Genomic DNA, 24,461 nt, shown 5'->3' with positions numbered 1-24,461 from the left:
CTCAGTCTTTTAACCAGGATCCTTGGGTTTCCAAACATAATCCATCATCCATCAGCGTCCAGAATCCTACTATCCTTATGGAAAAGAGCCCCTTAAGGAACCCCGATCCAGGCTATTGGAGGTCCATGAAGGCGATTTCATACCCATGCAAACTACTGCTCCTGCTGGACCAACTGCTGATGCCGAAACAATATATCCCGGACACAGCTATGGGGCTAGATCTTTTGATCACGTAAAAGGTAACCTTTATGATAATCCGTCTTTTGGCACTAACCATGCTAGTATGCAGGACACTGGGATCAACCAAACCATAGCCCGTGAGCTACAGAAGCTCAAGGATATGATTTCGAGTGTGCCTGGAGTCATCAAACCTATTCCCGAAGTACCTGCAGGAAGCCACAACATATCTAGGTTTGCTCCACTAATTTGTGATGCCGAGATACCAAAATGCTTCATTGCTCCCAGTATGAAACTATATGATGGATCCACAGATCTTGAGGAACATGTAGCCCTATATCACGAAAGGATGGAAATTAATCCAATCCCAGATAGATTGAAGGAAGCCTTCTTGTGTAAAGGCTTTGGCTCGACCTTCACTGGATCCGCCCTTAAATGACTGCTAAGTCTTCCTCCTTATTCTATTATTTCATTCTCTCATTTAATCAATCTATTTAATAGTCAATTTTCATGCAATAGATCTTTCAAAAAAGTAACTAGTGATTTATATAGAGTTGTCCAACCTCGTGAGGAACCTCTTAGGCAGTTCCTTACAAGGTTTGGAAATTCCAAATTTGGATGTCCCGACAGCTGTTGAGGCATTCAAAATGGGGTGACAAAAGGACTCTCCATTTTATCAAGATCTTGTGATGACCCCTTGCAGGAATTTAAATGAAGTATGAAACAGAGCTTTAAGATTCATCAGGTTGGAGGAGGATCAAAGAATACAAGATCAACTAAGCACTCCAGTGAAAAAGGAGTCCCAAGACAAGAAGCAAGGACCCTACTTCAAGAACAACAACTCTAAGCCATACAATAGACCAAATGGCCAGAAGATCAACACTGTAGAAGAGGAGGAGGACGATGAAGATTGTCCAAGAATATCCGATTATTGCTTCTCCGTAGATATGGGAGGAGTGTTGCTTGCTGTTAGGAACTTGGGCGACAAAGCAAGATGGCCAAGAAAAAATGAGAAGGCACCACTCCCCAAAGACAAATCGAAATGGTGTGCCTTTCACGAAGACTTCGGCCATACGATAGAAGATTGCATAGCCTTGAGAAAGGAGATAAGCTACCTCCTCAGCAAGGGTCACCTTAAGGAACTGTTCGGAAGAAAAAAGCCCAGAAATCAGGATCCTGAACCAGTTCCAGAAAAGGCTGCTCCACCTCCCCCAGACTCTCAAGTTATCAACATGATCTCTGGAGGATCCGATATATGCGGAACTTCCTACTCGGCTGCAAAGAAGTACGCCAAAGAATGCAAACTGGAGAGTGGTGAGAGGCCGATTAGGAGCTCTACAACAGCCGAGCAAAAAGTTGTCTCCTTCGATGAGGACGATCGTGTCAATGTCCAGGATCCTCATCATGACGGTTTAGTTATTACTTTGTTTATTTCTAACCATTATGTACGCAGGATACTTATTGATGGAGGAAGTTCAGTTAACATCATCCAACTAGAAGTCCTTCGAAGGATGAATATCCCTGAGGCGGAAATTGTCCCACGATCCTCAGTTCTTGTAGGATTCAGTGGGGAAATGAAGAATACATTGTGGGACATCAAACTACCCATATATAGAGGGAGTAAATTCTATTCAAAAATTTTGTGTTATCGATTCTTTGTCTTGTTGCAATGTTATTCTTGGTAGGCCATGGATACAAGAGATGAAAGCGGTCCCCTCCAATTACCATCAATGCGTGAAGCTACCTACCCCATGGGGAATAGCGAAGATCGAAAGTGATCAGCAAGACGCTAAGGATTGCTACACTTCCTCAATGAAGTCTACAAAAAAGTTGAGGGAAGCATAGCAATTACAGAAAACAAGGAGGAATGTCATGGAGACTAAGGAAAAAGACTCTAAGGAAGTGGTCTTGCACCCTGAGGATCCTGATGGCAAAGTCCTAATAGGTGTTGAAATACAAGAGTCCATTGAGAAGGATCTAATATCCTTCTTACAACAAAGAAAGTCAACCTTTGCGTGGAAGCACGAAGATATGACAGGTATTTCTAAAGATATTATAACTCATAAACTTGGAATTGATCCTTCTTTCAGGCCCATTCACCAAAAAAGAAGGAAATTTGCCCCAGAAAGAAATGCGATCATCCAAGAGGAGGTACAAAAACTACTAAAGGCAGGTATGATTAGAGAAGTAAAATATCCAAAATGGTTAGCCAATGTGGTTGTAGTTCAAAAAAAAAATGGAAAGTGGAGGGTATGTGTCGATTTTACTGACTTAAATAAGGCATGTCCCAAGGATCCTTTCCCTCTTCCCCACATTGACTCCATAGTGGATGCTACCGCAGGGTATGAATTTTGACCTTTATGGATGCTTCCTCAGGATTTCAACAAATCCAGATGGAACCATCTGATCAAGAGGATACACCGTTTATAACCCCTACGGGCATATATTGTTATATTGCTATGCCATTTGGTCTTAGAAATGCAGGTGCTACATATCAAAGACTAGTCAATATGATGTTCAAGGAACAATTGGGAGATACCATTGAAGTCTACATCGATGACATGGTGGTAAAATCAAAGAAGGCAGAGGATCACCTCAAGGATCTGGAAGTAGCATTTGACATCCTCGACAATTACAACATGAAGCTAAACCCTGCAAAATGTGTATTTGGTGTCAAAGCCGGAAAATTATTAGGATATTTGGTAACCAAAAGGGGGATAGAGGCGAGTCCAGAACAAATCAAAGCCATCTTAAACCTCAAATCTCCAACAAACGTCAAAGAGGTACAAAGATTAACAGGAAGGGTGGCAGCACTTAACAGGTTCATATCGAAATCCTCAGAAAGATGTAAAGATTTTTTTGACATCCTGAGGAAAAAATAGAAATTCGAGTGGACGGAGAAACATGAAGCTGCTCTCACCGCTCTGAATGATTATTTATCCTCAGCCCCCGCTTTGATGAAACCTGTAGATGGAGAATCATTGACCCTCTATCTAGCCGTCTCCCTCAGTGCCTTGAGCGCGGTCTTGGTAAAAGATCACGAAGGTAATCAACATCCAGTCTACTATGTAAGTAAAAGTCTCTTCGATGCCGAATCCAGGTACTCTCACCTAGAAAAACTTATTCTTGCTCTAATTATGGCTTCAATTAAGTTAAGAAATTGTTTCGAAACTCATACTATCGTTGTAAAAACTAATTATCCCATAAAAAATGTCCTTAGAAAGCCGGAAATGTCGGGTAGAATGGCCAAATGGGCTGTAAAATTGAGTGCATAAGATATTAAATATGAGCCTAGGAATGCAATTAAGTCACAGGCACTAGCAGACTTTGTGGCTGATTTCAATAGCGATTTAGAAGAGCAAGCCAATCTTGAAGTTCAACAGCTTGAAGAAACCAAGGATCCTTGGACACTCTTCACTGATGGAGCCTCAAATGTCAAAGGAACAGGATTAGGAATACTACTGAAATCGCCACAGGGGGACATACTACCCCATTCGATAGCTTGTGAATTCCAAGCCACTAACAACGAGGTAGAATATGAGGCACTTATCGCAGGTATACAACTAGCCAAAGGTATGAAAATCAGGTATCCTTAAATTTTTGTAGACTCTTTATTAATTGCTAATCACTTTAATGGCTCATACGCAGTCAAAGGTGAGAAATTAATTAAATATTTAGATATAATAAAGGATCTTGCAGGATCCTTCGATTATTGTATAATTACGCAGGTACCAAGAGAAGAAATGCTGGGGCCAACGCCTTAGCAAACCTGGCTTCAGTTTTGAAGCTCCCAGAGAACATAAAAATTCCTATCATCCACATCCTATCCCCTACAATTGAGGAATGCCAAGCAATGGAAATAGATGGGAGCCAGGACACAGATCCTAAGGATCGTTCACTTGATCATTCATCCTGGATCCTTCCGATAATGAAGTATATTCAAGATGGAGAAATCCCAAAAGAAGAGAACCCCAAAGCTTTTAGGGCCAAGGTATCACAATACACTATTGTACATAATATGCTATATAAGAAATCACTTGCAGGACCATATTTGAGGTGCATCAAAGGATCCGAGATCTAAGAAGTACTGAAGGATTTCCATGAAGGAGATTGTGGCAACCATACAGGGGGCAGAGCATTATTCTCAAGGATTCTAAGAACCGGATACTTTTGGCCTACAATGAAGAAGGATGCTATGGAATATTCTAGGAAGTGTGATGCTTGTCAGAGGCACAACAACATTCTGCATCAACCGGCAGAACCCTTATATCCTATTGTCACTTCATGGCCATTCATGAATGGGGAATGGACATAGTGGGTAAACTCCCCACAGCTCCAGGAGGAAAAGTCTTCATGTTAGCAATGACAGACTATTTCTCTAAATGGATTGAAGCTGAGGCCTTCCCTCAAGTCAGGGAAAAGGAAGTTATATCCTTTATCAAACGTAACATTATAACTAGATTTGGAATTCCTTTTGAAATTATTTGTGATCACGGTTCCCCATTTATTGGGAAAAGAACTACTAACTTTTGTGACAGCTGGGGAATCAAAATGATCACTTCAACACTAGTCCATCCACAAGAAAACGGCCAAGCAGAAACAAGCAACAAAGTCATCATCAACAACCTGAAGAAAAAGCTTGGAGCAAAGAAAGGCAAATGGGCTGAGGAACTACCCTATGTGCTCTGGGCAGATAGGACAACTCCAAAGAATGCCACAGGGCAGACGCCGTTCTCATTAGTCTTTGGAGCTGAGGCAGTGATCCCCACTGAAATGGTGTACCCAACAGCCAGAACAAGCATCCGTGACCCTCAGACAAATGACGAGAATCTTGTCCAAGATCTAGATATTGTGGAAGAACTCAGAGATCAAGCAAGATTCAGGATGGCAGCCTACCAACAGAAGATGGCTGGCGCATACAACAAGAATATCAGAATTAGAATATTCGAAGTTGGAAACTTAGTCCTTCGAAAGGCGTTCCAAAACACAACTAATTCTGCCGACGGAAAGCTGCACCCAAATGGGAGGGTCCTTATCTAATTGAAGCCGAAGCAGGAAAGGGGGCATATCGTTTGATGAATATGGAAGGTGACATGCTCCCAAGGGCTTGGAATGAAATCCATCTAAAAAAGTATTTTTGTTGAACAGGATCCTGGATCCTATTCGATTGCTTCAGTCTGATACTTGGTAAAATAATACTTTATGTTTGTATTTTCACATTATACTTTTGTTTTGTCAAATATGTCAAGTTGCAAAGATGCTGAGCAATAGGGCCCTCAAGTGGAAAAAATGGGTTGGGCAACTCTCTCCTAAGTTTAATCGGCCTTGTCGCCAGATTTATAAGGTCTTCACCTTATCTCCCGAATTAGGGTTTCTACACCCTCGCCTGGAGCGCACAATTATCCTGGTATAATTGGAGGCTGTGGGACCAGTGCACTATACGTGGCTGATAATTTCATGGCTAAAAATTATATCTTGGATCCTACGAATTAAATGGTAGACGTACCATATACATAAGTTAAGGTCAATGCCGGGTTAGGCTCGTCACCGCGTACAATTGGGCCAACGCCAAGGATCGGCTCGTCGCTCGTATTTATTGGGCTTGTCCCCACATTTTGGACTTGTCCCCACGAATTATTTGATTGTCCCCAAATAGTTATTGGGCTTGTCCCCACAATTTATTAGGCTTGTCCCCACGTTTTATTGGGCTCGTCCCCACGATTTGTTGGGCTTGTCCCCAAGATAGTTGGAATTTAATCCAGCTTTTCTAACTATTATATTCTCTTTTGATAATTTGTTTTGACAGGAAAATATCTTAAAGAAAAAAGTTCTAAGGATTGAGAATCCTTTATCCTAGTGACATGAGTTATAAGGCAGGAATCAAAAGAGTTATATTATCATTGGCGACATAAAAAGGTGATCTGGGTCTCACCAGCAAAATGTGGACCATCCACCCAGATCAGGTTACATGAAACTTAACATATGTCCATACGGAAACAAAAGAAAAGAAAGGCGATTAAGGTTTCATCCCCAAAGCAAAGGATCCCTCCACCTTAACCACCTTTCAGAATTGTCTTAAGGATCATTAATCCTGAGGATTACAACTACTATTGTCCACATAAAAACACCAATAAAAAAAACCATTTAAACTTCATAAAAAATAGGCTCCGGCCTTGTCTTTATATCATTCATCGCCCATTTGCACCTTCACTCCTTAACCACGTCACCATCACCTTCACCAGCACCCTTGTCCTCAGGAGCATTCTCTTTTGTCCCACTAGTCCCAACATCCTCATCTCCCTTATCGCCTCCAGCATCCTCACCTTCATCACCAAACCCAGCCAGTGTCTTCTTCCACAAAGCTACATTCCAGTTAGACCTGTCAAAAGCAGTATCCTCGGCCTCCTCAGCGATCTTGATCCTGTCCGTTAACACCGCTTTGCTAGCCCACACATTGGCTTGTTCGGTGACTTCAACCACTTGCTCCTGAGCCCGGATGTCAGCAAGGGCCAGCTTATCCTCCAAGGTGCTCTTTTCAGTCTGCAACTCTATGATCAGCTTTTCCTTTAAGGATATCCCGGCACGATACTTGGCGATTTCCTTCTCTGTGCTGACTATGTTTTCGTCATACAAAGTCTTGAAACTGGCCACCACCTGCGAGAAAGTTACAAGTTAAAAAATACAACTGAAAAGTTTATGACTAAGGATAAAGGATCCTTACCTCTGAGAGCTGATCAAAGACATGTTGGGCACTGTGGATCTCCACGTCAGGATCTCTTTTTCTTTTCATACTGGCCTTGGAACGGGTAGTCATGGTCTTCGGTAGTGTGAGGCTGGAACTTTTCATGGGTTTCTTCTCGGAGGAACGGGAGGAAATGAGACTGTCGACATCTTCCAGCTGGAGCTGACCTAACAAACTCCTGGAAGGCTTGGATGAGGACTTCTGTGCACCTTCCTGAGAAAAGATAATTCATTTATTATCTGTTATTTTTCTTATTTACTAAACTTACAATTGAGGGATGGATTCTAACTTACTTGACATCGTTCCAAAGGAACTGGTGGTCTTCTCGTCCGAATCATTTACCTCTTTGGTAACTGTCTTGAAGATCCTGTCAAAAGGATCCAACGATAGGAACACCTTTGCCTTCTCAATACCGTCCGGGTCCATGGCAAGATCTGAAAAATTGGACACTGCGCAAGAAACAACAAACCCACAGTTAGTTAACCGATAATATCAGGATCCTCTATCCTCAGTATCCACTACCCTACCCTTCAGGATCTAGTGAGTTGGTAATAAATTCCCGTTTAGAATACTGTCTCTTAAAACGAAAAAGAACTGGTTCAGCTTTGATCGTTGTGGGAGGTCTTGTTGATTGGTAAAGGCTGAAAGGGTTTGCTTTTGAAGAAAAACCTGCTGGAACCATGGGTGAAGAGGCTGTAAAGGTGAGAAAAGGCAGAAGATTGAAGTCTAAATCCTGTTCTGCAATAAATCTCTCAAGCGTATGCAAAGTCCTCCACATCATCGGCATGGCTTGGATATAGCTGAGGCCGGTGAAAGAGAAGAAAGTAGATGTAATTTCGGGAAACGAATATGAGAATCCAAGAAGGAATGGGAGTGCAGGAAGGCAGACCCAGTCAGAAGAGACGCATTCGCTCTTTAATCAAGAGTCGTACGCTCTGAACACTGTTCCTTCGGGGAAACATTTGGAGATTCCCTGGATTTCTTCATTGGTGAATTTGCAAATCTCAAAAACCAGATCTTTAAGAAGCTATTGGCTTTGAAGTACGGAATCTATGTCCTTAGGATTCGAACTAAAGGAAGCTTTCTGATTCCTTTTGGGCATTGTGATGAAAGGATGAGGAAAGCAAGAGAAAGAATAGAGAAAGAAAAAGGAATACCTGAGGATAATTATCGCCGGAATAGGAGATTGGATATGATAAAGGAGAAGTTATATGGGTTGGAAACCTATTTATTAGGGATAATCATGCGTTTACAGGTGACGGTCGCGTCATATTATCACTAACGGTCCGATTCAAATGTGCATTGGGTTAAACATGACAGTTGTACCCCATTCACACCTATCATGTTTGGGGGCAATTGTTGGGACCAGGATCTTTGATTCTCGAAAATCAAGTATCATTGGCAACTGTTAGCAGGACTAAGGATCCTCTGTGGTTCAAGGATCCTCAACGGTCTATTTGAGTTATATTCTAATCTATTTTTTGCAGATAAAACACGTGCTTACTGGAATTCCTACTTTTACGGAGAGCATATTTTACCAGGTCCATCCAGCTCGTCCATGTTCATGAACGGTCATGAAGAAAAAGTAAATAAACGTGGCTGGATTTGTAGGAATTAGTTAGTTTACGTTATTATTTTTGTATTTATATATTGAACCATGGCTGATCACATAGGACACACGAACACACTTAGAACTCTTAGCAAAAACTCACTGTAATCACGATCAACCTCGATTCCATCACTTGTAATTCTTTTGAGTTTAATATACTTGGTAGTGATAGTTTTCACTACCCAAGGTTTTTGTGCCCTCGGGATACTAGTTACGAAGGGCTCTTCCTCGTATAAATCTCTGTGTTCATCGTTTACAATTGTTACTTTGATTATTTTTTTCATACAAGCACCAATCCTCACAAACGAATTTGGTTCATTGATCCTTAATCTGATTATTAACCAAAACACCTATCGGGATCGAGGGTTTTTCCTCGCCATATCTTGTGTCAAACCTTTACTTTACTGCAATCATTTGTGAATTTTGTGAAGAAAACACTACCTCACATTCTAAGTTTGATTTCTTAATTGTCTTAGTAACTTTTGATTGAAACAACAATATAGGTTGGAAATGAATTGGATGTTATTGATTTTTTCAATTGATTTGCTAATGATAAAGTGTATGTATCAATAATCCTAAATGGAGTGAATGCAGATACATAATTGTTTAAGATGAAAAGAATACAATATGTATTAAAATGCTTGAAGCGCATTAGTATTAATACCTGAAGAACATACTGTTTTGGTCAAAAATTAACAAAGGTGATTTTGTAAACAAATTAGTAAATTGGACTCGGTGCTTGCTTGAAATAAACATAAAAATGCTAGAACACAGAGATTTGTTGCGAGGAAAAACCCGTTATCCTGAGGATAACAAGAAAAAAATCCCGGGTGGTGAAAACTAACACCACCAGTTTATTAATAACAAAAACTGGTTACAAGAGGTGGAACTCAGTGGATTGTGAATACAATATGCGATTACTGCTAAGTATCGAGTGCTAAAGTGTGTGTGATATAATCCAAGTGAGCTCTATTTATACAAATAACTAACTAACAAGAATTCCTATTTTTTCGGAGATAATGGACTTCTTCCAATTAGCCGTTTGATTTCCACGTCTTCTAATGAACACGTTTTATTTGAAGTAGTCCAGCTGCAAGTCCGAGTCTTTAAGGAATCGTGGGAACGTCTCATGACCTGGTAAACAAGAAAGAACAGCGAACAATCCGTTAATTATACAATATATTTAGGATATTTGTTATCTTGGAGGATACCATATTCTAGAGTTATCCTGAACATATTACTTGCTTAGGATACAGAAAATCCGATCCCTAACAATTGTCCCCAAAATTAACGGCTGTTAAAGTGGGATACAGCTATTAGTTTTTTGAATTTTGAATTCTGATGCTTGTTTGGATCAGATGCACGTGTTAATCATCCGTGACCTAGTCAGACCCTTGGATATCTCTATATTTGTCCTGGATAAATAATTTATAGATCATCCGATCATCTTCATAGGTAATTTTCTTAACTTCTCTAATCTACATCTTCTATAGTTATGAGTCCAAAGCTTCATACTTCAGGCATTGAGGATTTCGTGTCACAAATTCTTCTCGCAAGCCCCGCGAGTGAAATATGCACCTTTAACAACACCGACATCATGAATCTACAGTCTCGAGGCTGTTTCCCTCTGGGGACAGTCTTCACACCTTTCGATCCTCCCGTTCTGTCCGACCTTGTCACGAAAACTTGGATTTGCTTCCCGTATTTGCCCTTCAAAATTGGTTTTCTTACCCATTTCCGGCCTACCACCGAGTTCTTCAATAGAACTGGTCTTAGCTTTACCCAAACCATGCCTATGGTTTGGAGGACCCTACTCGTGCTGGAGAGGCTAATTACTAACCATGCCTTAGATCTTACCCTTTCCGAGCTTGCTTTCGTCTATGACCTCCGCAGCCACGATTCCTCAAGATACCTCCTCAAGACCAAGTCTGATCCTACCCCACTCGTTTTGAGAAATACCCAAAACAACGACTAATGGAAGAAACAATTCTTTTTTGTCAGGAGAGACTCACTTCCATACCCTGAAAATCTTCCATACCTTTGGGTCACAAAAAGTTGGATACGTTATCCCGAAGCCGTGTGTTGATATGTCTGTATCTGATATGCTTTGTCTTGTTTTCTAGAAACCTTGAAGTTCTTTGAAATTTCTCCCCCTAGTAGAGAGACTGAGAGCAAGCTGAACTCTTTCTACCTCATAGACGAGGAAGAGAGGACCTTTCACTTCCAGTCAGTCTTTCAAGAACCATCACAGTCGGCGGGCTCCGCTATGTCTGGTAAGAAATATTGATACATCAGTTGAAAATTTTAAGGATTTGAGATACTAACCTGTATTTTTGTAGGAAAATCTACTCCAGTTTTCGTTTTTGACGATATCGATAGTATGGTGTCCACACGCAGTACCAAGAAGAAGGAAGCCGCTCCCCTCACCCAGCCAAAGCCCGAAAGCAGTCAAGCCAAGGGTTCCAAAAAAAAAAATGACCCAGGACACCTCTGACTCCTCTCTGACATGCGACCTTGAGTTCAATCAGGTACGTCTTCTTATCATATCCTCATATCTCAAAGGTAATGTATGCTGAGGATAATTTATTTTGAACAGGGACTAGGGCTGCTATCCTCTAAGTTCAACGATCTTCACCATGAACTCCTTGATGCCAATGCCCGTATTGCCGAAATGCTGAAGATTGGAACTGCCAAGACCAATCTCCTTGACAAGAAGACCAAGGAGAATGAGGTCCTGAAGCAGGAACTTGTGCTAACCAAAAAGGAACTTCTTCATCAAGAAGCGGATTGCTAGGTTAGGATCCAAGAGGTCACGGAAGGGGCGAAGAGATCTGCTGCTATTTCCATTTTCCAATCACGTCTTCGCATGGCAAAGGAGGCCCGTGATGCTGGTATCGATACTCCCTTCTGGGATATAGCGGCCTGGAAGAAGGTGCTGGCAGAGTTAAATGGAGAAAGCGTGGAGGAAGCGGGTCCGAGTGGAATGGAGAAGGTAGCGGACGATGCTGTGAAAGTGGCTACTGGCAAGGTGGCGATTGGTGATGATGTGAAGGAGGCTGGTGGTGGCGAGAAATTGGGCGATGAGGGCGATAAAGACAAGGCCTGATCTCAATTTTTAAGGATGTTTGTTTGTGATATGTAATGGTTGTTGAACAATTTTACTTTCTGTCTGGAACAAGTATGCTTAGGATAATAGGATGCATGGGTGGAAGGATTTTGGTTTTCAAGACGAAGCCCATGCTATCCTGACTTTTGAACATCTAACAATATTCGGATGGAGGGATCTTGGTTTTCAAGACGAAGCCCGGGTATCACCTTTTTATTTTCCTGTACTTATGGTTAGTAATGACATAATCTTTTGGTTTTAGCATTATGTTTTATTTGTATGTCATTTTTAGATAGCCTATCTGAATAAGTTTTGATGGAAACATGTTTATGAAATATTCTTAAGTTTTTGAAATAAAATATCTTGAGGATAATGTATCTTAAATATATTTCTCAAACTCATCATACTTTAGAATAAAAAAATTTTAAAGATTATATCTCTAGAAAATATGTTTTCAAATCCTATTATATACTAAGATAAAACATCTTTAAGGATAATATATCACTAAGTCTTGGGCAAATCTGAGTTGTCACAATTAAACCAAAAGATCATGTTTTTGAAAGACAGAACGTGCAATAAGACTAAGTGTAAAGAGTACCTTTATAGAGAGCACTTACGAGTTCACATATGATGTCCCCAACTATTGATCTTTTTACGTATCGTGATTTTAGAATTTTAAAAGCAACTTAGTAACATCTTAGCACATGGCCAATCTCTGACCTGCCAAAATAAAGTTAAACAGTTCGGGCGATAAAGCGTATTTACTGGCGATAAAGCATGTTTATTGGCGACAGGGCCTGTTTACTGGCGTCAAGGTCTTTACTTGAGAGACATGAAAATCTCTAAACCTTAGATAAAACTGGGGAAAGTCCCAAACGTGAGCGACATGAAAATGCCGAAACCTTAGATAACATGAAAATGTTATAAACCTTAGATAACATGAATATGTTATAAACCGTATGTGTGACACGTCTGTTACTTAGCTTGAGGATCCGATCTATAGACAACCACAACCGGATTATCAGCTGGTCTGGTCCGGCTGCCTCGAACTATAGTCGAACATCGTGCGCTCCAGGCAGGGTGTTACCCAATTCGTGAGAAAGGTGAAGACCTTTAAACCTTAGAAGATATCAAGGATATTTTATTCATGTGGGAGGTGATCAGCCTCTAACTGTTGTTAAGATAACATATCCTTAGGATACTTGCAAGACACTGAACTCTTGATGAGGGGTGGGTGTTAGCCTAGCTAACACCCCTCTGATGCTTAAGTCAGTAAACTTGATAAAGAGATAATAAAGTTTAAATATGAAACAATGTAAAAGTAGATTAGGGAACATACCTTTATCCTAAAATGTTGAGGATATGAACATACCAGTTAAGGATACTAACAAAAATATGTCTTAAGATAGATAGCATTCCAAGCTCTTGGTATAGGAACACCTTCCATAGTGATCAATCTGTATGCCCCTTTGCCTGCTTATGGATCGATCAAGTAAGGACCTTCCCACTTTGGAGCTAGCTTTCCATCTGCTAGGTAGTGGTATTTTGGAACGCCTTTCTTAACACCATGTCCCCTACTTGGAATCTTCGAATTCGAATGTTCTTGTTGTAGGACTTGGCTATTCTTTGTTGATAGGCCGCCATTCTGATTTTGGCAAGATCTCTGAGTTCATCAATAGTGTCTAGGTCTTCGGTAAGGCTTTGGTTGTTGGATTCCGTATCTTGGATGTTGGTTCTTGCTATGGGGATCACCATCTCTGTAGGGATAACATCTTCGGCCCCACACACCAAAGAGAAAGGTGTTTGACCCGTTACGTTTTTTGAAGTGGTTCTATAAGCCCAAAGAACGAATGGTAGTTCTTCAGCCCATTTTCCCTTCTTGGACCTCAATTTTTTCTTCAAATTGTTGATGATGATCTTGTTACTTGACTCTGCTTGACCATTGGCTTGAGGGTGTACTGGAGTTGAAGTCACTATCTTGATTCCCCAACTTTCACAAAAGTTGGTTGTCCTGCTACCGATGAACTATGAACCGTTATCACAGATGATCTCTACCGGGATACTGAATCTTGTCAGGATATTGCGCTTGATAAACGAGATCACATCCTTCTCTTTAACTTGAACAAACGCCTCAGCTTCGATCCATTTGGAGAAGTAATCTGTCATGGCCAGCATAAAGACTCTTCCACTGGGAGCCTTGGGTAATTTTCCCACAATATCCATTCCCCATTTCATGAATGGCCACGGGGATATGATAGGATGTAGTGGTTCAGCTGGTTGATGTAAGATGTTGCTGTGCATCACATTTCTTGGAGAAATTCATTGCATCTTTCTTCAATGTTGGCCAGAAGTAACCTGTCCTCAGTATATTGGATACTAAGGCTCTGCCCCCAGTGTGGTTTCCACAGTCACCTCCATGTATGTCCTTGAGGACTTCTTGTGCTTCGTGATGTTCTAAGCACCTCAAGTATGGACCTGCAAGTGATTTTCAATACAAAACATCATTTAAGATAATATACTGGGTTACCTTCATTCGAAAAGCTCTGGGATTTTCTCCTTCTGGGATCTCGTTATCGTGAACATACCATATTATGGGACGGGTCCAGGATGCTGGATTGTCATCAGGTTTTGAAGTCTCCATGACTTCGTGGTTCTCCTTTATTGCTGGAGTCAAGATATGCACGATAGGTATCTTGATATCATCTGGTATCCTGAGAGCTGATGCCAAATTTTCTAAGGTATCTGCTTCAACATTCTCTTCTCTTGGTACCTGTATTATATCAAATGTTTCGAAACACATAGCTAATTGCCTAACTATTTCTAAATATTTTGCTAAGTTTTCTGCATTTACTGCATAAGATCCATTAAAATGGTTAGCTAATAATAATGAATCAACATAAACTTGAAGATACCTGACCTTCATATCCTTAGCTAATTGTAAACCAGCAATTAAGGCTTCATATTCAGCCTCATTATTAGTAGCCTGAAATTCACAGGATATAGATAGAGGTATAATGCCCCCCCTGTGACGATTTTAGCAGAATACCTAGACCTGCTCCTCTTATATTAGAGGATCCATCAGTATTCAAAGTCCATCTATCCTTGATGTCCAATTGTTGAACTTCTTTTTGAACTTCATCGAGGATATCCTGGCTAAAATCAGCCACAAAGTCGGCAAGTGCCTGAGATTTGATGGCTGTCCTTGGTTCATACAAAAAATCGTATGTACTAAGTTTCACAGCCCACTTCGCCATCCTACCTGACATTTTTGGTTTCCTCAAAACAGCTTTAATAGGATAGTTAGTTTTTACATGAATAACATGAGTTTCAAAGTAATGTCTTAGTTTAGTAGAAGCCATTATAAGTGCTAAAATTAACTTTTCAAGATAAAAATACCTGGATTCAGCATCTAGTAGATTTTTACTTACATAATATATCGGATGTTGTTGACCTTCATGATCTTTGACCAGGACAGCACTTATTGCACTCCCCGAAACAGCTAAGTACAAAGATAGTGGTTCACCATCAACTGGCTTCATCAGGAGTGGTGCTGAGGATAAGTATTCCTTCAAGGATACCAAAGCCCTTTCTTGCTTTTCTCCCCATTCAAATTTTTGATTTTTCCTCAGGATATCATAGAAGTCTTTACACTTCTCTGAAGATCTTGAAATGAACCTGTTGAGAGCCGCAATTCTTCCGGTCAATCTTTGGAATCTTTGACGTTTTTTGGCGATTTGATATCCAGGATAGCTTTGATCTGTTCAGGGCTTACTTCTATTCCTCTCTTGGTGACCATGTATCCAAGGAACTTTCCTGCTTTGACCCCAAAATGACACTTAGCTGGATTCAACTTCATGTTATACTCATCCAGGATATCAAATGCTGTTGCCAAATCTTTGAGATGATCCTCAGCCCTCCTTGACTTTACCACCATGTCGTCTATGTAGACTTCCATCGTGTCCCACGGTTGGTCTTTGAACATCATGTTGACTAGCCTTTTGTACGTAGCACCTTTTTTTAGTCCAAAAGGCATTGCAATATAACAGTATATACCTGTGGAAGTCATGAAGCTCTGTGTCTTCTTGATCTGAAGGCTCCATTTGAATTTCTTGAAATCCCGAGGATGCATCCATGAAGGTTAGTAGTTCGTGGCCAGCGGTTGCATCCACCATTGAATCAATGTGTGGGAGTGGAAATGGGTCTTTTGGATAGGCCTTATTCAGGTCTGTGAAGTCCACACACACTCTCTATTTTCCATTCTTCTTCTGGACTACAACTAGATTGGCCAACCATCTAGGATAGTGAACCTCTCTTATCATTTTGGTGTTGAGCAGCTTCTGCACTTCTTCTTGTATAATAATGTTTCTCTCAGGAGCAAACTTCCTTCGCTTTTGATGTACCGGTCTAAAAGATTTATCTATTCCAAGTTTATGAGTAATTATGGATTTATATATACCTGTCATATCTTCATGTTTCCAGGCGAAGGTAGAAGCTCTTTTCTTCAGGAAGGATACCAATCATTGTTCGATATCCTTAGACATAGCCGATCCTATCAAAACTTTGATCTCGGTATCCTGAGGATCCAAGGATACTTCCTTTACTTCTTGGTCTTTGGCTTGTAGAACCTCCCCTGGTTGCTTCTGTAATTGCTATGCTTGAGTAGGCTTTGTAGTCCACTTCATTTATGATGCATAACATTCTCTTGCATCTTGCTGATCACTTTCAATTTTGATAACCCCCATGGACTTGGAAGTTTCACACATTGATAATAAGTTGAGGGTACTGCCTTCATGTTGTGAATCCAGGGCCTGCCTAATATCACATTACAACAAGATAATGAGTCAATCACATAAAAGTTTTGTAGGGAGTTTATTCCCTCAATGTATATTGGAAGTTTGATTTCTCCCAACGTGTCTTTGGTCTTGCCACTGAACCCTACGAGGACTGAGAATTTTGGGATAATCTCAGTTTCAGGGATATCCATTTTCTTCAATGCATCCAGTTGGATGATATTCACGGAGCTGCCTTCATCAACGAGTATCCTGTGCACAAAACAGTTAGCTATACATAAAGTAATTACCAAACCATCGTGGTTGGGATCCACAAGATCACATCGATCCTCCTCATCGAAGGAAATGATTCTTTGTGTTGTCAACGTGGAGGTACGGAGAGGTCTTTCTCCGTTCTCCATCTTCGTTTCTTTAGAACGCTTCTTAGCTGTTGAATACGAGGTTCCACAGATGTCAGATCCTCCCGAGATAAAGGATACAGCCTTAGCTCTGGGTGGAGGAGAAGGTGCCCTTTCTGGTATCTTGATAGGATCCTGACTCTTGTTCTTGTTTCTTCCAAACAGTTCCTTCAGGTATCCTTTGGTGAGAAGGTATCCTATTTCCTTCCTAAGTGCTATGCAATCGTTAGTGCGATGGCCAAAGTCTTTATGGAATGCACACCATTTGGACTTGTCTTTGCTGGATCCGGAGTTTTCATTTTTCTTGGGCCATCTAGCCTTGTCACCTAAATCCTGCATGGCACATATTACACAGCCAATGTCAATGTTAAAACAATGTTCGGAGATTTTAGGATACTCCTCATCATCTTCGTCTACTTCCACTGCGTTTATCTTGGAATTATCCTGTTTGGAATAAGGCTTTCGCCTAGAGAACTTCTGTGGATAGTCTGACTTTCTATTGGTAGACTCATACTTTGGGATAACCAGTTTTCCATGAGCCTTCTTGTCATCCTCTAGCCGAATGTATCTTAATGCCCTGTTTCTAACTTCATCAAGATTCCTGCATGGAGTCATGACAAGGTCGTTATAGAAAGGAGAATCCTTCTTTAATCCCATCTTAAAAGCTTCAACAGCAACCGCCATGTCGAGGTTGGGGATATCCAAAGCTTCCCTGCTAAATCTAGTTATGTAATCCCTTAGGGATTCATTATTATGCTAAACAATTCTATATAAATCACCTGTCATTTTCTCAAAAGATCTACTACAAGAAAATTGATTATTGAATAAGTTAATCAAATGAGCAAATGAAGTAATAGTATTGGATGGAATAATTAATAACTTATGGATGCTTGCGGGAACTTCAGCTATGGGGCGGATTATCCCGGGGATATTGGATATCATATCCTTCATTTTCTGCAATTCCCGGGCTATTTCGAGGGATATCCCCTTATCCTGCACAGATCCATGGTTAGTGTATAAATTAGCATTAAGTAAATTGTTACCGAGATCGTGGTTAGGCCTCTGGTATCCTGAGCCTTGATGACTAGTTCCTCCGTTGAGTGTATCTTCAGGATAAGGTGACGTCTACATAGGGATATCGTCCCCGACATGCACTTCAGAGGATACCATGGGGGATCCTGATGAGAATATGTCGGTTGACATGGTTGAGCAAGTCTGCATGTTGATGGAGTCTCACCTCGTTGGTCTGGGTAACTCCGAGGATACCGGAGGGTAAATTCCCCAGTTTCCTGACTGTTGCTGAGACGAAGTCCTTGTTGGTTGTGCCCCTAAGGATCCAGGATTCTGAAGGGTAGATGATCCTAGAGAATTGAAATCAAGAACCATGGGAATGATTAGAGTAGCCTCCTGCCCTGGCTTCTTTTTAATCCCTTCAATTTCCTTGAATAGCCTTGAGTTGGTCTTCTCTTGCTGCTCCATGTGAGTTTTGACCTGTTTCATCAGAGAAAAAATGTCATTGTTAGAGATAACTGGATCCACCCGTGTAAAGGATCCCGCGTATGGTGGAAGTTCTCCTCTGGGTTGAGTGTTCTTCTTATGAACTGGTGGAGGTCCAGGGTTGGCACTTGAAGAAGTGGTAACCACCAGTGCAAAAACAGAACTGGTTTTTGGTTGTGAGGCCAAAATGAATGGATGAAAATGATTGAGAATAAAATAAACGGATTTGAAGGATTGTAGCACCGTTTGCCCCACGGTGGGCGCCAAATTGTTTTGGTCAAAAATTAACAAAGGTGATTTTGTAACCAAATTAGTAAATGGAATCGGTGCTTGCTTGAAATGAACGTAAAAATGCTAGAACACAGAGATTTGTTGTGAGGAAAAACCCGTTATCCTGAGGATAACAAGAAAAAAAACCCCAGCCGGTGAAAACTATCACCACCAATTTATTAATAACAAAAAGTGGTTACAAGTGGTGGAGCTCAGTGGATTGTGAATACAATATGCGATTACTGCTAAGTATCGAGTGCTAAGGTGTGTGTGATATAATCCAAGTGAGATCTATTATACAAATAACTAGCTAACAAGAATTCCTATTTTTCCGGAGATAATGGACTTCTTCCAATTAGCCGTTTGATTTCCACGTCTTCTATTGAACAAGTTTTATTTGAAGTAGTCCAGCTGCAAGTCCGAGTCTTTAAGGAATCGTGGGAACGTCTCATGACCTGGTAAACAAGAAAGAACAGCGAAAAATCCGTTAATTATACAATATATTTAGGATACCTGTTATCTTGGAGGATACCATAATCTGGAGTTATCCTGAACATATTGCTTGCTTAGGATACTGAAAATCCGAGCCCTAACACATACTATGTAAAGTTAACAAAATAAATATGAACAAAAATAGTTCTGTCAAGCGTGGTAGAAATCAGGAGATATTATATGATAAGAGTGATGTAAGTTTGATAAAAGTAGCTGTTTTTATCAAAATTTCACTCATAACGTTTAGTATAATTACATTTTACAGTGATTATGTAGACATTATCTAGAGAAGCTGTCAAACTTTTATAACAAGGATTTAATTTGAAACGCATTGACGTAGTGTAATTATTGCTTGGTCCGTAGTTCAAGTATATTTCTAATTACATCAATCTATCAAACCACAACAAGAAGAAGTTGAAACGTTTAACATTAATAAAGCTCGTCCTCTAAGTACGTTAAAGGTTCTCCAACAATTAACTCTTATAATTTGTTATCAAAGAATGATTTTTTTTTGTTTAAAAGCACCATAATTAAATGCAAATGTGCGTTAATATGTCTTCTTGGCTTTAGATTATTATTATTATTATTATTATTATTATTTTATCTTTTATAATAACTATATCAATGATCAATCTATCAAACCACAACTAGAAGAGGTTGAAACATTTAACATTAACAAAGCTCATCCTCTAAGTACGTTAAAAGTTCTCCAACAATTAACTCTTATAATTTGTTATCAACAAATGATTTTATTTGTTTACAGGTACCATAAGTAAATGCAAATGTTCGTTAATATGTATTCTTAGCTTTAGATTATTTGTCACACCCTCAAAATCCACTAACGGAGTTTTACAGTCAGAGGGTGTGAACTAACAGGATCGGAATCATCAGTTATAATCAAACCATAAAATAAAGTTTCAAAACCATGAAAACGTTTACGAGTAATAAAATGCGGAAGCGTAAAAACCTTTAATCAAAAGTTGCGTCACGCAGGACGACTTAAAACCAATGATAACCGTTAAAAATAAGTTTGCATAACAAAAGCGTTTTCAAGCAATGCATGTTCCTAAACCGCGCGCCCGCCTCGGCTACCTGAGAATAACATACTAAAAGTGTCAACACAAGGTTGGTGAGTTCACAAGTTTAAATAAAAAAAAATAAAGCGATTAGCGTTTGCGTTAAGCGTGTAGCGTTAAGCGTTTTGCGTTACAGCGTTTTGCGTTACAGGGTTTTGCGTTAAGCGTTACCATCTAGTGTTATGTCAATTATATATCTATAGGTAGCTAACCTATAAAGCAAGTATTACTAAGTGTTCGACACCGAAGCTGACTGTTTATCAATTTGCATTGCCACCAGGTCATCTAGACCATGGTATGTGTTTAGCCAAAATTACACCCGCTCGACATCCAGTCGAGTTTAGCGTTGGGTGGGGTTTGTCAAACCCAGTAGTACTACTCAACAGTGACTCGCTATTATCCAGATATTAACCGGTTCGATGTTATGAAGGACTTTTAGTTTACGCGTTTGCCACTTAGTCTTTACAAGTGATATATAATCTATATTAACAAAATCTTAAATGCGTTTCGGAGTATGTTATCTCCCCCAAGTGAAAAGCGTTTAAAAACAGTTTAAAAGGGGAAAGTGAAACTCACTGTTTGCGAAGAAATTCCCAATTTATATCACCAAGATGCGCGTCACAGAAAAACTCTCTCTAGCATTCTATCATATTTTTATTCCACATAGTTTTCTCACAATCATCAAATCATTACAGCAAACTCATAACAGTCAAATTCATGCGCAACAGAATGTTATTTGAAATTCCTGTTAAACGAAAAATCCAATAAATGCAAGACCACTTGGGTTAGGTTCCTAACTCAATGAGTCAACTTCCAGAAGTGGAACCAACCCAATTAGTCTCGTAGTTCATGAGATATAACATTTACAACACAACCTAACAGCAGGTCTAACAGCTCAGCTTTGCACAACGTTTTTGTAAAATCATAAAAGTTAACTTCTACTTGTCCAAAAATTTCAAGTTTATATTCTTTAGAAACTAGACTCAACCTAGTTTACTGTAGTACCAATAATCTCAATCAATTTTCACATTTACACTTCGTTACAGTCACTTAAACATCAATGATACATTCTGTCCAGAAACTGTTTGCATCCAAACTCAACATATTAACAATCTATGAACTATCATGCATTCATATAACACTCTAGACTCCATAAACACCATCCATGCACATCAATTACACATTACATACATGATTAGGGTTTTTGTTTGAACTCAAATCAATGACACAACAATCAACATGCAACAACATTCAATCTAGTTATCAAATCATTATCCAAATAACAACAATCATATTAACTATATGCACTCATGAAATCGGCCAGCTAGGGTTTGCAATTAACCCAACAAACATCAAAATCAAGCAACAAGAATGTATAGGATAATCAATTATACCTTCCTAGCACATAGTTCTTCAATCAAACACTTGATTTGAGGGTTGTATGTGAGTGTATAGTGGACGGCAGCCGTGAGGGAGCAAGGGAGAGAGGCCGATCGGAAGGTGTGGGGAAAGAAAAGAATAGTTAGGGTTTAGTTAATGATGTATTTATAAACATAACAAGTTACACTCAAGTCCCTCCACTTTCAATTGTTGTTTTTCTAACTTAAATAACTAGTTTACGTCTTGAGTTAACGTTTATAACCATGTTAACACACAACACATAATTATCACATAATTACTGTTTTGACGTTTTTCGTTTATTCATCAATCGTTTGCTTCAACTCGTTTGCGTTTCGGTGCAATTCCCGAAAGACTACACATGTAGTAAGTGTTAAGCGTCATTTAAACCCTAGTTTAAATGTAATGAAGTGTGCGTTATAGATTTAGTGATCTTAAGTTTGAATTAACGGAGTTGAGTTAACGGAGTTAACCTGAAATTGACGATTATCACATTATTATGATATGTTTTATAAAAAAACTAGTATTTTCACTGGTGCGTTGCGCCAGGAAGGTCAAATAACGGGCTGGGTAGGTCCAATATGCTTATGTCACGTTGCAGTTGTGCATTACTGCAGGTTCGGTTGATAAACATATAAAATATTAAAATATAAAAAAACGACATTTGTTCGGTCGGTAAATCCCGAGTGTTGTCGGTATCAGGCGCTGCAACAATGAGTAGGTAAAACTCGGGCGTTGGTAAAACCTAAGTGCCCCCCCAGGCGTTGCGACGGTGAGTCGACGCGAATTTGGTTGATTTCGATTATGTTCGTTACGATACCATAAGTAATCAAAAAGGCAAGTGAACCCAAGAGTCGGTAAAAGCCTAAAGTTGTTCATCCTGAGTGTTTCATCAGTGAGTTAAAACGATCAACTGTTTAATTATCAAATTTGAAAAAAAAAACATAAAAACAAAATAATTAACGACTTTGGTGCCGCCACTTGGCCAAATAGGGGCATAGCGCCACCAAAGTTATGAATTATATATATTTATAGTTATTGGCATAATATAGGATGTCAAGCGGGACGATACCCTATGGTTAGAACAATATGGGATTATTTTACTAACTCATCAAAACAGGTTTAGTTAGTCTTGTAGATGCAAATGTAACACAACACAATCGAGAATTTAGTAGTATTTGTTTACTAGAGAAGGGAACATAAGTATTACATGAACATCATACGACCTTGTTCAACTTAAGGATTGCACGTCTAGGGATCAAGAAGAAAATCATTGACTATAAATGTTTTTAGGTAAATTTCATATATGATCGGTGCTTACCATTTTATATGATATATAAATCAGGGGAGATAATACGCATTGCACTCATTTCGTTTAAATTTGGTTTTGTCTCCCTGAATTTTCCTGGAAAGATTTTTAACAAGGTAATAATTGCAAGCGTATGAAGTCGATAATCAAAGGAGAGTGTTATAAATATATAAATTTGTAGTTATCAATGCCTAAACTAGATTTGGATTCTTCCCTAAGTTTTCGTCCTATGTATATAGAGATGTACAAAAAAAACTATGGACTTGCCAACCTGGTTATAACCCGACCTAGTTTACCAAAAAAAACCGATTTGACCCTATCCCATTTGAACTCAACCTAATTTGTGAGTTCATAACCAATTCGTCATATCGTTCCCTAAAATCGGTTAACCCGATACAAAAAAATGGCAAAAAATTATTTTTTTGGTCCAAAAACGGTCCCAACATGATCCAAGCCGATTCGATAGGGTTGGACATTCTTGTCTCTAAACTGGTTCTCAACTCGATTCAGTTTGGACCAAACCGGTTTCGAATAATCATTGATCAACCCGGATTGGTTTATAGCCCGAACCGGTTTGAGTTTCTAAACTGATTTAAGAATGTCTATCTGTATATACATAACTGTATCTTATTGTATTATACACCTATCACTGAAATATCAAGTCATTTTCACCCATTAATTCTTGTTTTACTTTACTATTAGGTTACTTTCACATCATTAGAAACATTCTTTTACAAAACAAAACAAATTATTATTTGATTGAAAATTAAACTAAAATGGTACATAGGTAAAAGTAAGTTATTAACAGAAAAGTGATTTGCCAATGAGCTATTGGTGGAGTGGTAAGAGAGAGACTTGGTGTTTTATGTGACCCAAGTTCGATTCCTGCCCCTAGCATTTAGTTTCAGATGCACCAGGGTTTACTAGGCGAGTAGATGGTGTTCACTAGCTGGATCCTTGAACTGAATGGATATTATCTCATTGCATTGTCGTGCCTTCGGGCGAGTGCTCATGGCCATTGGCCTTAGGTGATGGTTTTTTCCGGATCGAAAGATGAGTGTATCCCGATGTGGTGAATTTAGCCAATAGCTCATTTATAGGATTCGCTAACGGTTAAAAAAACATAAGTGTTTTAACTATAAAAAGTATGAAAAGGCAAATATGTGAACATTGAAACCCTAGAAAACCGGCCACGGACTGGTACCAAAAATACTGAGCTCGAAAATCGTCAAAAATGGGTTCCGATAGCAAAAGCGATCTGTATGGTATTTGAAGGGGAAAAATCGGTAAGTTGACGGTACCGTACTAGTACCGAAAGTATTGATCCTTAAAACCTCAAAAGTATTCATCCCTACTTCTGTCATATCCATTCTTAATTTTTCAATTTGATCTTCTCATTTTCTCTTATAATCCTGCATTTCTTCCTTCATCATTTTCTCTCTGTTTTCTCCTCTCTTGAACCTATATCCTATTTCCATCTCTCTAATTTTCAAAAATGAAGTCCAAAAAACGATGGACTCACTTGACAAACACGTACATGCATCTCTATGTGCTCACGAAATTTGTACTTCTGTGATTTTATATGGTGTATAGTAAG

At 39.4% G+C, this 24,461-nt stretch overlaps 1 protein-coding gene across 1 annotated transcript; it reads left to right on the top strand.

Moving 5' to 3' along the window:
- Window positions 1–1,124: 1,124 nt before the first annotated feature.
- Window positions 1,125–2,022, top strand: LOC143534705 (uncharacterized). Its single transcript, XM_077029137.1, has 3 exons — window positions 1,125–1,525; window positions 1,631–1,765; window positions 1,863–2,022. Exons 1-3 carry the CDS (start codon window positions 1,125–1,127, stop codon window positions 2,020–2,022), a joined length of 696 nt encoding a protein of 231 aa, XP_076885252.1.
- Window positions 2,023–24,461: the final 22,439 nt, after the last annotated feature.

This window comes from Bidens hawaiensis, unplaced genomic scaffold (genome assembly GCF_021521415.1).
Source record: "Bidens hawaiensis isolate Kalapana, Puna unplaced genomic scaffold, B.hawaiensis_p1.1 tig00000760_1, whole genome shotgun sequence".
NCBI classification, from domain to species: Eukaryota; Viridiplantae; Streptophyta; class Magnoliopsida; order Asterales; family Asteraceae; genus Bidens; species Bidens hawaiensis.
Note: the sequence above shows the minus strand (reverse complement) of the source record. Positions and strands in the feature narration are given on the sequence as shown.

Bases quoted from the DNA above. Each gene is read 5' to 3' on its own strand.
- LOC143534705 (XM_077029137.1), top strand. From the start codon at position 1,125: ATGGGAGGAGTGTTGCTTGCTGTTAGGAACTTGGGCGACAAAGCAAGA. The intron at 1,526-1,630 runs GCAAAAAGTTGT...TTATGTACGCAG, and splicing joins AGGAGCTCTACAACAGCCGA to GATACTTATTGATGGAGGAA. The intron at 1,766-1,862 runs GTGGGACATCAA...TATTCTTGGTAG, and splicing joins GGGGAAATGAAGAATACATT to GCCATGGATACAAGAGATGA.